Here is a 17,530-nt window from a genome sequence, read left to right as displayed (position 1 = left end):
TAGATGAAAATGATATTAATACATACAGAATTCTTAGAAGTTGGCGTCGCATAATATTTAATAACAGATTAGAAATGATGCGAAATTATAGTTATTTTTTAAACTATTTCCATTTTATTTCAATCGTATTCCCATTTTAGGAATGATATCCTTGATGATTTTATCTCGTTTATCGCGTAGTAAATTTCTCAAGCCCTTTTTTAATTTTATCATCAAATTATAAAATGTGTTTAATCTTTTAGCTATGTTAATGTTAATGGCATAGGTTGATTTTTAATTGTCTTTTCAGTACTTCCAAAATTAAATTACATGAAATGATTTTTCAAAAATGTTGTTGCGACGTCTTGATGGTGTTGTTTACTATTGCTAACGATATTTTATTTTCAAAACAAATTTGTTTAATTACATTTCTATTTAAATGCGGGGAGCATCGAGCTACTAGTTGTGAAATCCCAAATAATGCGGAAGCATTTCTTATTTCAAGGCGAGCAAACATCTCTGATCGGTGTTCACAATAACTTTGGCTATCTGTTAGGCCTACTGTCTCGCCTCAATTTAGAGATCAGAAATTGATGAAAATATCCCCCATCAAACGTCAGGCCCCGCTTAGCCAATGAGGTGCATTCTTACCAATATCCGTATACTCTTTAAAGTTCGTCACCATTTTGGTAGAAAGGGGAGTAGCCATTTTAAGTCACACATTTCTGGCCTCTCCTCATAGGGCAGATATCATCTCGCGGATTGGTCTATTTCATCATCAAATCCGACAAAAAGCAGTAGAGCCATCTTTAGGAGCCTTAGTGTGACGGCACCCATGCTATTGGCCAATAGAACCAAAGCTGTACCAAACGTGGCGACTCACAGAGTCACAGCCAAAGGTAATCCCGTGACGTTTTACCTAGGCACAAACGTCACAACTGAAATAGCTCTCGTTCTCAGTTCGACATTGAAGAAATATATGCGTCATTTCCGGAGCGGTTTTAACGTTAGGCTTTTTCGCTGGGGAAAAACTATGTTGATTTAAAGAGCGGTACTGATCTGTCTTTTTATACAGTCGGTTCAGAGCCGAGCGTACGAACAACGGAAGACGGAAATCCGAGGGAGAGGTGCTCTAGCCTCTATTTTTCCAATGAACAAAACAAGTTGGAAAACCAAAACAAATCTCTCCAAGTCGAGACACAATTAAGAGGTTTTTCACTTTTTCTTAAATAATTATATAAATATAATTGATATTAATTATTTTGACCGTCATTAGTTTACCTTAATTCTAGTTAAATCGTTTTAAGAAACTTTATTCCTAAAATCATTTTAAGTTTAGCTATTGTTGACGTTTGAATTCAAGCGTATGCCTCTTTAACAATTTTTTGAAATTTAAAATATGTAGGGCGATTGATTCACAATGAATGATAAGAAAACCCGCAATTGCGTGAACCTTTGGTGGAAGCCTAGACGTTTCTCGTAGCCCTAGCCGATCGCCGCGTACTTCTTAATCCTAACGATGGGAGTAGAAGCAAAAAATTGTTTTTGCGAACACGTTTGCTCTGATTTGCCAACTGCGAGCACGGTGACAGACACAGACACACAGACCCGTCCAGTGTAATACCTCTCCGTGACGTTATCGTCACTTGAAAAGGTAATAAAGACTTTTCATAGCACTCCGAGAGTGCCCCGAGCAGTCCAATGGAATTCATAATAGATACAATTTATTATACTTTCGTTCTCACTACAATAAAATTTTTACTATTGAAAATATCATTCTCATATAGCGATTGTGTGGTGACAGCTTAAAACAAAAGCAAGGCCAAATGAAATTTCTATAACTTGATGAAACTAAGCATACCGTGATAAAACTGCTATAAAAAGAATTTTTATAAAGGTTCTAGATTCATTTGTTTAAACTAAACCACAGCTCAAATTACTTTTAATTAGTTTTTTCATGATGAAAAACAAGCCTTTGCCCAGCTTATCGGGCCAGTTAACTCCACTACTCGAGCATCGGAGCATCTAGTAGATTTTGTTAAATAGCCAAATTAAATCACAGCCGAGACTTGCTTTAATGGGAAATTCCTATGTTTTATTTATTTTTAAGTTACAGCCGAGAAATACTTCATTAAAAATCGAAATTGATGGGAAATTCAAAATAAGATTTTTTTCTTTTTTTTTAGTCGAAAAATCCGGTTAGATTTCCCTTATCTTGGTCTCATCAAGGAAAATCGCGGTCTGGGTTTTTCTGCTTGAAGTGAGGTGTGGAAATCGTCACCCCTGACGTCATGCATAATGTATTTCAACTTAGAAACCTCGCGATATTCCCATAGAGTAGTGTCGGTAGAGAGGGGAGTAGACGGTGTATCCCTCCCTCTAGGCGCGCTTTTCTAAGAGGGGATACTGTACGCGCCTGGTAGGGGGGATGACACTGAGCTAAGAGATAGAAGGGTATGACGTTTGCATATGTAGAACTGACATTACTCTATAGCCGCGATTCCTGTGACCTACGAGCGCCAAACCCTTATGTAATCGAATTCGCTTTGAGTGTGCTGAACGAGTAGACCTAGGGTTGTATATATTTTTTAAATTTTAATTTGTTGAGTTAAAGTTGATGTTGCCCTTTAAAAAATGTTGTTGCATTGATTAGGTGTATTTCTTTTGTATTTATTTATTTATTTTTTGTTCCTATACATGTGAATAACCAATGAGACGTGAGGAAGTAGGAGAGGCCGGTTTAACAAAGTTTTAAGCCCTTCTCCTTATATTCAAGCAGATATTAGTATGTGTTCCAAGAAGAAGAAATCATTTCTACTCTATCTATGTCTCTCCTCCAAGATGTTGGGATCTTGAAGATCTCTACTGCGTAACTCGGGCGCGGACCAGACTTCTTCTCATTATCCCCCACCCCCTCCACACGAAACAGAACGGAAATCCGAGCTCGTGCTGATATAGATCTCCAAATGGAACACGCAAGGTATTTCAAAGGACCCAGAGTACTGGATGGAATACACTATTAGAAACATTGAGTTAAGAAAAATTACCACTAGAGTGGCCTTTGCGTTAACCTGTTACCTGCCTATTCGGGTACATGGGACACTTTTGAAAACGTCGGGACGGACGGACAGCTACCAAGTTTATCACTCGATGTTGTCGCCATCTAGAAGCCTAGATAGAAATGTATAAATACATGTATTCTCGAAATCAGTCAAATTACCTGCCTTTTCTTTTAGTTCCCTTGGTTTCACCGGGATGGCGCCACAAGCGCGTGTTATAGTTAATTGGGTCTTATATCCTAGCGGATGAAAAGCCACTCTAGTGGTAATTTTCTCAACGTTTCTTTAGTGCGGGGGATAATTTTCAGCCCTTTTACGAAGGCCATAGGCAATTTTGAGGATCAGAGATGAGTGCTATAGATAGCACAAATTATTACTTTGACGCATTATCATTATTAACAATTCCGAATTTATAATGATAGCATTATATGGTAAAGAAGTTTTTACCACAGTAATTAACAGAATTTATTTTAGGATCAGGTTAAAAAAAGGCGATATCCTTTCCATTTTAATTTGAAGGTCGACGACTAATAGAAATTATATAAAAATTCTTGTTAAAATACGATTCATGTTTAGTCGAACAAACCCAGCACTAGGGTCAGACACTCACAATGACGATAAAGTTGATATTAGAGTCATTGTTTCTGACTCTTTTACTAGCGTGTTTAATCACTTTAAATAGCGCTACCGAGTCTTTGAACACATCAGCTGTCTTAAACGATATTCAAAAAAATGATTTGGAATTGCTTGAAAGTTGGAAAAACATGCTTGATGGTGCTAAATCTGGCATTCAATCGGTGATGAAAAATGCGCTCCCTACATTTGTAAGGTTAACGTCCAAAGCAACGCTATCGCCAGAGTGTCAAGGAAGCTTTTTAAGTCTATTCATCGGACTTGGATCCTTGAAGAAATGGGCTATCACAAGTAAGTCATTATTTATCGACACTAACTTCTAGACGTTTTTGACGGTTTTGAAAAATGTTGAAGTGTAAATTTTCCGGTGTTAATCATAAAGACCTTAAACGAGAAAATTCAATTTGAATTATTATTTGGAAAATAATAATAGATATTTGCAAATGCTCAAAACATTTTCGAAGTGTTTAGTCTAAACTTGGCTTATGAAACCGTTTTCACTCCTTTCGAAAAGTTCGAAATGAAAAGTTTTGCTGTTAACCATAAAAATATTTCATGAGAAAATATAAAATTATTTTAAATATGAGGTTAGATATTTGCAAAAATTTTAATAAGGGTACGAAATTGATTTGTGTAAATGTGACTTATTAGCAGTTATCGAAAAGGTAGAAATGTAATTTTTTTCCGTTAACCATCTTTTATGAGTAAACACAATTGTTATTTTGAAAAATGAATTTGAAAGTTGTAAAAATTCCACATTCAAAAACGTACCCTTCTCAGAATTTGAAAGTAAAAACGAAGCAAGAATTTCACTTTTTAATAAATATTTTTTGCTATTTCGAATCTGTTACTTCAGTCTTCATTTTCTAAAACTCAAGCTTCGAGATAACATTTTTTACGTTATTACACAGTTGAAAATCACTCATTTCAAACAATACAAAGACAAATATAACGTAAATGTAGATAAAACCAAGTTACAATAACGGCACATTGCTGAACATATTATACACGTAAATGTTCACGCAAGTGTTCTTTTCACTTCTTAGAAATGGATGTGATCCTTTACGCTGCTTTGACTCTTAAAAATATTTGGCCATGATCCCAAAATAAATTAAAACAAAATAATTAAAATTTATTGATATTGTAGATCCTCGTAGAGATACCATTTTACTGGAAAAAGAACGCTAAAGCAAAAACGGAAATTTTGCATGTATTTTATCTGAGAGCCTAGTGTTTTTAGCCACATCGTAGTATACGATGAGGCTCTTAGTTTGACCCGAGCCGTAGTAGTAGTAGTAGTAGTAGTAGTAGTAGTAGTAGTACATGTGGCCGGAGTTTTCGCTTTCGTTATCGTTATTTTTTGGCTTAAAAGGAACTCCACATTACCACAACCCACCCATAGGGGTAACTGGGCTCGGTTAGAGATTTAATTTTAATTAAAATTTTTTTCGGATCGCAGCCGGGAATCGAACCCGGGTCGTTGGCGTGGTAAGCAAAGATTCTACCATTGAGCCATAGAGACTTGATAGAAACCCCGAGTTTTTTATTATTTATTTTTATCTCTAAAATGTCGGGGTGATGTGAGGTGGGGTACCTCTTAATCTGTGGGGTCGGATACTTATGAATTTGTATGTTTGGGGTTTTTATATTTATTTTCTTTTTATGTGCTAATTAAATACATAACTATTTTCCCCGTTTCGTTCTCGTTCGGTAGCTATCGCCATCTATGTTATGATTGACTGGATCGTTTTGGCGGTTAATTCAAATGTGGGTTTAGATAGAGCTAACATAGTGTTAAATGAGCGTAATGCGTTTGATCATTTTAGCATTGCTAAAGGTAATTCGAGGGGATAATCACTATAATGAACTTGTATCTTTGGGGTCGGATACTTCTGAACCTGTATCTTTGGGGTCGGGTACTTCTGAACTTGTATCTTTGGGGTCGGATACTTCTGAACTTGTATCTTTGGGGTCGGGTACTTCTGAACTTGAATCATTGGGGTCGGGTACTTCGGAACTTGAATCTTTGGGGTCGGATACTTCTGAACTTGTATCTTTGGGGTCGGATACTTCGGAACTTGAATCTTTGGGGTCGGATACTTCTGAACTTGTATCTTTGGGGTCGGATACTTCTGAACTTGTATCTTTGGGGTCGGATACTTCTGAACTTGTATCTTTGGGGTCGGATACTTCTGAACTTGTATCTTTGGGGTCGGATACTTCTGAACTTGTATCTTTGGGGTCGGATACTTCTGAACTTGTATCTTTGGGGTCGGATACTTCTGAACTTGTATCTTTGGGGTCGTATACTTCTGAACTTGTATCTTTGGGGTAGGTAATTCGAGGGGATAATCACTATAACTAAACTTTCGCTTTCAAACGTTTCTGGGCATAAATATCTGTTCTTCGATTCGCCGGAATATTAGAATTACAGCGTAAGTACGTTTATACGGTTATAATTTTATCACTGTTTAGAGTAGGGCATCGAGGGGCTATTAACTCTGATTTTATGCACCATAAATCATTTAAGCATTGTAAAAGATAGCGCTATTCACTCATTAGGGTAAGTTATAGAGGGGTTATCCACTCATTAGGGTAGGGTATAGAGGGGCTATTCACTCGTACGATGTGGCTACTATTACGAGCCCTTGGGCCGTCTTGTTTTTAACAATTTGAATTGACAAAATACTTTAGGGCTAAGGTATTTTTTTATAAATGAATAAATCTTTCGGGGTTAATTTCTTAAATGAACCAATAAAAATTGAAAATTCACCCTTGATTTTTAAAGTGTTAGACGCCAGTGGTAAAATCCCACCAGGATTGACCAGAGGCACCTTAGCGGACCTCGGGGATTTTGATTTGTGTCTGGATACCAAAATCAAAGAAAAGACTAAGTGGAGTGACAAGGTAACAGGCATGTACTGCTCAGCAATCTTCACTCCAAAGTTACCCAAGACACGACAACTAGACTTCGTTAACCTGACAGGCCCCGATACCATATTCGCGTCCTTTCAAGACAAGGTTCGATTTATGCCGCAAATGAAATTTCGAACCGGATTGTGCGTACCATCCTCGTGTTCCTCAAAAGATATTCAAAGTTTACTCTCTTCAGGTAGTTAAAGCAAAAGTTCACGGATAAAACCAAAAGTATATTTCGTTCCTAGTTACCAGGCTGTGGTTGTAGACGCCATGTATAATGAGTTGCAAACGATCATCCTCTCAACCACTACACGAATCAACCAATCAGAGAATAGCTTACTTTAGGTGAAAGGTTTATAGAAAATAGTTCTCTATTGTGGCGATTCGAACGTTAAATTTTGGTAATAGAGCTAACATCTGCTTCTATATATTCACGGATGTTTCCTGTGATATGGTAGTGAAGGTAATCATACGCAGAGGGTGTTCGACACTATTCTGAGAGGCAAAGGCGGGTTTCTCATATTACAAGGCGGTAGCAAGCTACAATGGAGTATACTTTTGGTTTTTATCTATGAGCCTTTGGTTAAGTATGCAAAATATCAGAAAGGATGGCTATCGTACTAATAAACATCGTCATAAGCGAATTAACCCTTAAGTTCCCATGTCTGACAAGGATCTGCAGAGAACTTGTCTGTCCACCTGTAGTCTATACTCCCACTTAAAATATTTTATTCCAAACTTTTATTAAATTATATTATAAGCAACACAACCACCGTCATAGTCTTGCCTAAAGGGTCTGTAAAGTAGGCATCGACCAGTCGGTAGAAATTATTTGAAATACGTCATTGGTAATGGCGAGTGACTGAGGGAAGGCGTGGTTCAAAGAAGCTTAGTTCCTTTTATTTCGAAAACAACCACTTCGGGGAATGGGCTCTGTAATCTCGCGAAAACAAGGACTAGGTGTCCACTCCTTAAGAAATAAAATTTTGCCAAGACGTTTCTCAGAATAGCCTCAGTTGGGTACCTAAAGGTTTCATGCGCTTGTCTGTTATGCCATAGAAATTGAAATAATTTTACGCAGTGATTGATGGGTCCCCAATGCAAGTTAAAGTTCCTGAATGCGAAGTCAAACGAGACAATGAATTTACGTGGTATCAAATAGCAATACTGTAAGTATAGTTTTGTATTTTTTGTTTTAATATATGTACTTTTGCTTTGAGTTAGCAGATTTAGGTTTGTCGATTGGAGATGTAAAAATTGAGAGCTAATGAAAATTATTTTCGTAGGTCGTGTTTTTCTTTATTGCTAGCATTATTAATACTGGCTACTGCAATTGACCTCACTCTACCAATTTCAATTAAAAATGGTAAGTTCATGGCATCGTAACAATTACGTAACTTTTAATAGTCAAATTCTAAAAAAAAGCATATTGCCCAATCAACAACGAACTAGTAGAAGCATAAGTTCATAAGAGATGTTCCATGAATTTGTCACTGGTTATTGAGAGCTTGTCATGAAGTGAAGTAGGTGAAAGGTCATAGATTCTCGTAAAGCGACGCCTAGGCTTAGTACAGATCTAATAGGAAGATGGACTGCAAAACCGCGTGTAGTCAATTCTCGCGTCTTTCTAGAACTAGCTCTCAGTAAGTTTCTAGCATTGCGGTACAGATAGTGTCAGACTTATAGAACATATCTTAAAAACTTATGGTACAAGAAAAGGTTGTATCAATCATTTTGTCTGTAATAGATATTTTATTATTTCCGTAAATTATTTGCAGCGGGCGTGTTTTCGTTCTCGCAACACTTTTCATTGTACGCAAATGGCAAAAAGTTCCTGAACACCGAAATTAAATCGAAGCAACTGGGTGTCCTATCTGGCTTGAAGGTTCTCACCATTTTCTGGATCATCTTAGATCACACCTACACAAAATTATTCCTTATCGCTTTGAGTATGATTTTCTTCCCATTGATCATGTATAGTAGACGACATTGTAATATATTGCATGGGAAATTGCAGATCGTTCGATGAACATTCTGGAGCACCTGAAAGATCCATTATTAGGACTAATTCTCAACGGATATGGCGCAGTTGACACGTTTTTCGTCGTCAGGTGAAGTTTTAAATCTCACGTTAATAAAAAATGTTTCCGTGTTTTTTTTTTTTTTTTTTAAGCTTGGTCTAGGAAGGGATGTCCACACTACGATTAGCTCGGTAAAATCTGTATAACCTTAAAGGGCAAGTCTAATGCACTTTAAAGTTTCAAACTATTCTTAGCAATAACTTGGACTAAACTTTAATTCTTGTATACTCTTCACCATGGATAAAGGATGCGCGTGAGGAATTTTGTTTTCATACTTAGTGGATAGACAACTCCAATTCTGGTTACCGCTACCCCCTCAGGGCGAGAGAGCGTACGCTCTGGCGCATGCATTCACGCCTCTTTGCTCTAGCCTCATTAGCTTTTGTACAATTTTAATATATCCTCCATTACCAACAACGCGCGCCTTTACCAACAGGGTGCGCGTCGAAGTTGCGCGCCACTGTATGTGGTACTGCCTCGTTTTTTAACCTTCGCCCTTTCCAGAACGAGTTTCCCATATTATACATCCTCCTTGATTGACGCTTGTTTTTTATCTTTTCAGTGGCGTTCTGTTATCATATCTTTCCATGAGGCTTATGGAGAAGAGTGGCGGTCGTTTCAACGTCGGTCTGTTCTGCTTGAATCGCTTTTTGAGACTGGCACCTTCGTTGTTGTTCTTATTAGGCATGCTTATGCTATTTCCCTTAATGGGATCGGGGCCTTTATTCAGGGAAATAGTCACTTTCGAAATTGACATTTGTAAAAGAAATTGGTGGTCAACCCTTACGTTTATTAACGGTTGGTTCAAAATGGAAGACGTGGTAATTTCCATTATATATCAAGCTGGTGTGTGTGAGAGAGAGAAAACTATTACGAAACAACTTGATAAAATTTGACATCAATTTGACTCCTACAATTTTGAATGACTTTGATACACTGGAATCCTTGTCAACCCTTGCTCGTGCCGCCATTTTCATATCCCCTTCTTATCATTAGGGATATGAGGATAGTAATTTTTGGGGTATCGAATCGGGCTCGTGCAATTAAAAATTTGCTTGTTGAATATGGGAGCGGGTACCCGATAATTTTTCGTGCCTTGATGGTGGTTCCGCGAGTACCTTTGGGGACAACGAAGGGGGGGAGGGGGTGAACTACTTTGAACTAACTTGAACTAATGTGAACTACTTGACACGGATATAAGGAAGAACAGTTTTTCTGCCCGAGTAGTTCCGGGTAATTTTAAATGTCAATTTCGGGAATCGGGGGCGGGTACCCAACCTGCCCCCTGAACGGGTACCCGCAAAGTTTCGAGTACCCCACGTTATCATAGATATAATATCCGTGTTTTCGACAATTAGAATGTGGTAAACGAGGCTCCTTTCGTTGCGAATCCGTTTCGCAATGAATGTGGTTTCACGCAAACACATTAACATTTTTTCTCTCTCAAGCTGTTAATCTTTTTAACAATTCATGAATAATTTTTTATTAAATTTATTATTTGATTGTTTAACAGTGTCTAGCCCACACGTGGTTCCTTTCAGCTGATATGCATTTCTGTATCCTCAGCGCTTTCTTGTTGATAATATTTTACAGGTAATTATTTCTAAACCGGTACTTGTTTAAACCCTCATCAAAACATGCAATTCCGGCAATTCATTGTACTGCTAACTTTTAACCACTATTTTCGAAAGGGACTATTTTAAAAGGATGTACAATGCGTTATATAGGGCGGAGCCTATAACGATTTTATGTTTCGTCAAATAGAGCATGCATGAACAGTGCATTGGCAATGGGCCTCGGCATTTCCGTTGAATCCATCCGCCGAGTCGTTCCACGCTCACAGTCACGAGAAATTTCCTATCACTACCCCAGGAAATAGTTATAGTCTTAACGCGTTGTACATCACATTAACTTATATGAAATTAATTTTATATAAATATTTTTTAGGAGTCCAAGAAGTGGTATATTAATTATCAGCGCAGTTGTACTAGGTAGTATCAGCTTAACAGCGTTTCTGAATTGGTATAATAACTTCTACGTGTTTTTTCCAATAAATCTCGATGAACTGCTGTAAGCTATTTAAAATTTCGATTTAAAAAGTGTAAGTTAAACTGTACCTAAATTTCTCAACTTCAGAATTTATAAAAGTTCGGTGGAAATGTGTTACTTTAAGCCGTACTCCCATCTTGAAACGTATTTCTTGGGATTCCTGTTCGGCTATATTTTCTACAAACGGAGCGAAATGCATTTGAAACCGGTATGTAGCCTTATTCTAGCCTTTAGACAAAAGAAAGTTGTCTAATGTCGGCAGGGGACTTTCTGAAAAGTTTGTTATAAAATAAAGAGTGTATTCTTTGGGTCGATCTGAATTGAACTGAAAGTGTCAAGGGATATGGAGTCTGCTACATTTATTGATCGAGATATGGGTTTCCAAACATTCGATCCTAAAACATGTAAATAATCATATATGTGCGGTAAGACATAGCAGCTTTCCCATCTTGTTGAGAAGTATCAGACAATTTCAATAGCCTTCAATCTAGAACGTTATTGAACCTTCTCTAGCAGAAGTGTACTATTAAATAGAACGCCTACGCTGGTAAAGTGAAGCAATTTTAAAAGTGTTACTTCCACCACAGACCATTTAATAGTAAGCACATTTCCGCAAGATAAAGGTTCAATAACGTTCCTAGATTGAAGGCTATTGAAATTGTCTAATACTTATAAACAAGATGTGCAGGCTGATATATCTTACCCCACATGTGTGATTATTTTCGAGTTTTAGGGGCGAATGTTGGGAAATCCGTCATCTCCGTATCCAAATGTTGTAAACTGCATATTCTTCGATACTTTTAGTTCAATTCAGTTTGAACCAAAGAACACACCTTTAATTTATTGCAGACTTAACAGAAACATTCTACATTTTGGTATCGAATATTTGCCCTTACCCTTGGTGTTTGTTCCAAACATAAGTACCATAATTACCCCTAATTATGGCACTTATGGTTGAAAGTTAATATACTACTAAAGAGAGTTTTGAAAATTTTGATTCTTTCCTGGTACAAATCTTTTTCTATAAATAGTGAGCATACAAGTGTTGCCAGTCATTTGTGAGTGTAATTCAACCGCAATCTACAACAAACTGAAAAACTTGTAGTTCTGTTCGTCTCAGATCATTCAGTTCCAAAACTGCACGAGATGCTTTCACAAATTACTGGCAGCCCTGAAGCTCAGTTGAAGTTATGAAACGGGAGTTCATTTCTCGAGCCTCTTCAGTGCACACATATATCTCTAAACGAGCCTGCAAATCGAATAATTGTTATAATTTACTAATAGGTGTACGTGTTTCTGGGCTGGACTTTATCGACAGCGTTTCCTCTGTCTATACTGATGGGCGTTTACCCTTGGTTCAACGGTACGGTTCCCTCCTTGACTGAAATCATAGCCTATCGTTCCCTGTACCGTATTGGATGGGCATTATCAATCAACTGGATTATTTTCGCTTCTTACTACGGATACGGTGGTAAGTGAAGTCCATAACCCTCTTAATTGTAACTAAGATTCAGCAAAAGGTGTAAAAAACATGGGGTCTTAAACATATAGTTTCGAATTTACGGGAACCCAAATATTAGCGCCTGAACAATTAAAAGTAATTGTCGCAATTCGGGGGAGTAAGACATGGCAACCTGCTCATCTTGTTTAGACAATTTCAATAGCCTTCAGTAAGAACGTTATTGAGCCTTTATCTAGCAGAAGTGTACGTTTAAAGGTAGAAGTGTACCTAACTAAGCAAGTAGTTCAATGTGTAATAGCACAAGAGTGGACATTTTGCCAAATACCTTAAAATAGCGATGTTAACTTGGTAATAATAAAAGAAACATTAACTTCAAACTCTTGTGTAACAGCACTTTGAACTACTTTACATTACCAACTTAAGCACACTTCTAACTTTAAAAGTACACTCCTGTTAAATAAAGGCTCATTAACATTATTAGATTGGAGGATATTGAAATTGTCTGAACAAGATGGTCACTCTGGTTGTCTTACTCCCCATGTGTGCAAATTTCCTTGGTTAGAGGCCAACGTTTGGGGCCCCGTACCTCCAAAACTAAAAGTTTTAGACCACAGGTTTTTTACCCTTTTGACTCAGTCATACCCAAAGAACACACTGTATACACGTGAAAAACATTACCATAAATTATCGAAAGAACAGTAATTTTCTTTCTCCTAAAATTTTAATCAGTAGTTACGGTTTTTTCACAACATATCTCTAGTTGTACAATATTACGACGTGTTTCTAAATTTTTGGAATGAATTAGAAATATCAAAATTAAAATGTTACTTGGCTTTAGGGTTCGTCAACACTGTACTATCTTGGAAATTATTCGTTCCATTGAACCGCTTGGTTTATATGATTTACTTGACGCACTTTCCAATTCAGTGGCTTAGATACGGAACTTTGAAGCATACAATTCCTTTGGAACATATAGAAGAGGTAAGTAGCGTACAACGCTGACCGATATCAGACTACTACCGACTTCTCTAACAAAAGACCTTGACATGTGAAATTCAATGTATTGTCTTTGAAATCTGGCATTTTTAAAGGGACATTATTGACAGAAATCCAGTATTTTTTTCTAATAGTTTATTTTGAACTGTGCCTCCGTTTTGCCGCCATAAGTTTATTTTGCGTTAGATAATTGGACAAGTAAATTTGTCACAAATTATGTTATTAATATGGATGTTAAATTTAGGTTTAGTGTTCTTTACAGGCTAAACAAGTAACAATTTAGGGGTATTTAGTTTTATATAATAATATAAATAATATATAATATATAATATATAATATCTAATATAATATAATATAAAATATATAATATATAATATCTAATATAATATAATATAAAATATATAATATATAATATCTAATATAATATAATATAAAATATATAATATCTAATATAATATAATATAATATAAAATATATAATATATAATATCTAATATAATATAATATCTAATATAATATAATATAATATAAAATATATAATATATAATATCTAATATAATATAATATAAAATATATAATATATAATATAATATAATATAATATAATATAATATAATATAATATAATATAATATAATATAAAATATATAATATAAATATATAATATAATATAATATAATATAAAATATATAATATAAATATATAATATAAAAACTACTTTCAAAGGCCATTTTTAACTTTTATATCGAGCACCACCATCTAGCGAGAGTTAATAGACCCAGCCAACAAACCGTTTGCGTCTTTATAACAGCTCAGCTCTCGTTCTCGGGTTTTGAGGCGAGGTAGTGATAACCTGATTGGCTTGATTTTGCCATGCGCAGAACCTGTTTTACCCCAAGTGTCAGACTCTAATCCAATCAGAAAAGTAAGAGATTTATTTCCGTCCCTAAACGACAGATGGTACTACAGTCAACTTTGTTAGTCATTGATACTATCCCTTAGATGAGGGATATTTGTAGGTTGGGTCTATTTGTACACCTCCTTATCCTGTCATGACCCTTGAGTTAGAGAAAAGGCTTTACGAAGGTGAAAAGGAAAATCAAGTGATATTTCGCAGGTTCTAACTTCAAATAATTTCCTGGATGTTGCACAGTGTAGATTGATCTTATAATTAATTGAAGAATCGATAAAAAAATCACTCGACTTTCTTTTCCACCCTATCTTCAAGTTTAAAAATTTCAAACTCTTAAAACTGGTAAACATTTCTTCGCAGATTTACGAATTCTTTGGCAACCTGGTTGTAACCCTTCTTGTTTCTGTGGTGTGTCATCTAGCCGTGGAAGCTCCATTTGTCTCATTATCGACGGCATTTTTTAAAAGTCTCGGGAAGAAAGATGCAATCCCAATTACTAATACCGTTTTGGTAAAGGTGACTACCAACAAGGGCATTTCGGACATCAAACTTGACGAAAAGAAAGGAGTTCCGATACAGATTCTCAATATCACTTCATTAGTAAATCGTACTTGAAACCAAAGGCTTAAGGAAAATCAAGTGATTCTTCTATTTTTTATAAGACAAATCTGCATAGGGAAACATCCAGGTAATACCTTCGAATGATTTTAAAATTGAAAATAGTTTGAGATTTCATAGATAATTTGATGTTAGCACCTCCAACCAATTACTAACGTCCTACGTTCTTGTTAACAAAATTTACGTGGCATGCGTTATGTCTCTCGCCACAATTGTTACATCGCGCGCAATTATTATCAAATCTCGCACTTGAATTTCATTTGACACGAAGCGTGCCAATGGAATTTTGTTAACAAGAAGGCAGGGCGTTTCGCGATTGGCCGGAGGTGCTAATTTCAAATTATCCATGAAATCTCAAACTAATTTGACTTTTAAAATCATTTGGAGGTATTTTCTGGATGTTTCACTATTCAGATTTGTTTTATAATCCGTAGAAGAATCGATAAAAAATCACTTGATTTTCCTTTTCAACTTCTTTTTATTTAAGACACGACATTATATGTATCATGCGCGTATAAACTGCGGACCGGAAATATTTGAAGAAATAAAATGTTTCGTTATGTTTTTACTAGACTGTTATATTTCTTCTCCAAGTTCTTTACTAAGGTAAAGCGATAGCCCACTTTCATTCGCAGACGAGCAATAATTTATGCGCGTCGGAACTACGGATTGCGAAGTTGCCAAGTTTCAAAGTTTCGTAAGTTACCTAGTGAGGCGCTAGGCTTCAGGTCATGCCCCATAACGTTATACGCATTTGTTAAAGGGATTTATGTTGGGGGCGGGGCCTGTATTAAGCTTATCTTCCATCAAATAGAGCTCTACTGGGCGTGTGTGGATTTCGTATAATTATCACTGCACTGGCATTTCCGTTGAATCTATCCACCAAGTCGATGCATGATTACAGTCATGTGACATTGCCCAGTGACTACTTCTTCAAAATATAGTTCTTGACACGTCACTGTGTAACGGATTGAACATAACATTATAGCTTAAAATTACGGCCTTTTTATAAATATAAATGGAAAAATATTAAAAAAATAAACTCTTAATACAAAATAATTAGCATTTAATTAGTCTTAAAAACAAGGATTAAAGGGCTGCCATTGGTCTAGAGGCGTCTGCTAAATCGAACCACTTAATCCTCCTGGGTTGGTTGAATCCTCATAGGCTGAGACAGGTAAAACGTTCGATTTAGAAGACTTGACTTAAGCAATGACGGCGCAGCAGTCCTCGATTTTAAGACAAATTTAATGCTAATTATTTTGTAATAAGAGATAATTAATTTTTTTTAATATTTTTTCCTTTTATATTTAGAAAAAGGCCGTTCTTTTAAGGTATAATGAAATGTTACCTGAAGTTTTCCTTGAGAAATGTTTTTTATCTCATTGTTGATAAAAAGGATTTTGCTGTAAAATTAATCGTGGACGTTTCCTTCTTTAAAATTCCACAAGAGTGCTTGGTTTAATTAAATTGAAGGAAGTAAAAAGTAAATAAAAAATTAAGTGAAATCCAAAAACAATCTAAACCAGGACAACGATTGCAGTTGCCTGAACTTATTCATTATGTAAATCGCCAATTCATTGACAATTTTTCATTTACAGATTGTTACCCATAATTGAACTTCATAAAACACAAAATACGCTGTAGTTTTATTGATAGTCTGTCTCCACTAATCTATACTTTATCAGATAAGCTGATGTGACATTTCAATGCTAACTTTACCTGGCCCAATACTATTGGAGTTCAAATAACCAAACCTAACATTACCTGGCCCAATACTATTGGAGTTCAAATAACCAAACCTAACATTACCTGGCCCAATACTATTGGAGTTCAAATAACCAAACCTAACATTACCTGGCCAAATACTATTGGAGTTCAAATAACCAAACCTAACATTACCTGGCCAAATACTATTGGAGTTCAAATAACCAAACCTAACATTACCGGGCTCAATACTATTGGAGTTCAAATAACCCAATCTACACCATAAAGAACGACTAAAGTTTTTCATATCCCCAGCTGTACTGCTTTCATGGGAAACGGCTGTAACGGAAACCGAGTTTACGAGAACAGCTATTATGGGGTCCTCTCATATGAGAGCTTCATGAGTAGCCCATCTAGCATAGAGATAAAGAGCTTTTGCTGTAATTTTAATAGCCATCAAAGTCCTGATTTGAATGTACTCTGCACTGTACGAGTTTGCGCAATGGAATATCTCGACTGTATTTATTTGTAGCTATCATTTATGCAATCAGTTCTGTAATATAAGCTTTCTTAGCCATATCGATTTCATACACTTTGATAACGTATCAGAGTGGACCTTCAATGATTTGATATTCAGTATTTTTGGAAGCCTAGGGTTTTTATTGCAATAAAGAAGACTTTTCTTTAGCTGCGTGTCTGTTAAAAACATGTTCAAAATACTCTTCATTTTTGGTATTGCATTCACCTGTCAAGCGCAAGAAAATAATGGTAAAGTTTCTTTTCTACAATCTTGCTTACTTGTCAACGCCTATAATTGTGACTTACGTTAATATAATATAATTCCTCGCAGAATGTCTACTCCCTGAACCTCCAAAAAATGGATACTTGATAAGTGACCGATGGGCTAAAATTAATCATAGTGAATATGACCCGGATATTACGAAGTACGTAAGGGAAGATACATTAGTGGAATTTTTCTGTGAGGATAAATACAAAATCGAGGGCAAAGAATCGCTTTTCTGCGACAAAGGGTCATTCCGAGATGGAGTACCTGTGTGTGTCAGTGAGTACCCAACATAACATCGAGGTTACGGAAGCCGTTGAAACAGTTTTTTGG

At 36.0% G+C, this 17,530-nt stretch overlaps 1 protein-coding gene and 1 long non-coding RNA gene across 2 annotated transcripts; one reads left to right on the top strand and one right to left on the bottom strand.

The window, feature by feature from the left end:
• Window positions 1-2,844: 2,844 nt before the first annotated feature.
• On the bottom strand, window positions 2,845-3,762 carry LOC149678608 (uncharacterized). Its single transcript, XR_016366101.1, has 3 exons — window positions 3,649-3,762; window positions 3,058-3,565; window positions 2,845-2,981 (listed from the first exon to the last, which is right to left on the bottom strand). It is a non-coding gene; the product is annotated as an uncharacterized LOC149678608 (long non-coding RNA).
• Window positions 3,650-15,274, top strand: LOC149678607 (nose resistant to fluoxetine protein 6-like). The gene is made up of 13 exons (XM_089836551.1): window positions 3,650-3,962; window positions 6,460-6,783; window positions 7,672-7,759; window positions 7,877-7,956; window positions 8,369-8,539; window positions 8,608-8,701; window positions 9,234-9,492; window positions 10,185-10,264; window positions 10,619-10,741; window positions 10,808-10,928; window positions 12,005-12,191; window positions 13,021-13,163; window positions 14,449-15,274. Exons 1-13 carry the CDS (start codon window positions 3,650-3,652, stop codon window positions 14,701-14,703), a joined length of 2,238 nt encoding a protein of 745 aa, XP_089692677.1. The 3' UTR covers window positions 14,704-15,274.
• The last annotated feature ends 2,256 nt before the right edge of the window (window positions 15,275-17,530 follow it).

Source organism: Phalangium opilio, unplaced genomic scaffold (assembly GCF_054372755.1).
Source record: "Phalangium opilio isolate 3A_F unplaced genomic scaffold, DU_Popi_V2 ptg000042l_1, whole genome shotgun sequence".
NCBI lineage: Eukaryota > Metazoa > Arthropoda > Arachnida > Opiliones > Phalangiidae > Phalangium > Phalangium opilio.
The sequence above is the reverse complement of the archived record's forward strand: the minus strand, read 5'-3'. Positions and strand labels throughout refer to the sequence as shown.

Coding starts and splice junctions, on each gene's coding strand:
- LOC149678607 (XM_089836551.1), top strand. CDS start 3,650: ATGACGATAAAGTTGATATTAGAGTCATTGTTTCTGACTCTTTTACTA. Junction 3,963..6,459: donor GAAGAAATGGGCTATCACAA/GTAAGTCATTAT, acceptor TGATTTTTAAAG/TGTTAGACGCCAGTGGTAAA. Junction 13,164..14,448: donor CTTTGGAACATATAGAAGAG/GTAAGTAGCGTA, acceptor ATTTCTTCGCAG/ATTTACGAATTCTTTGGCAA.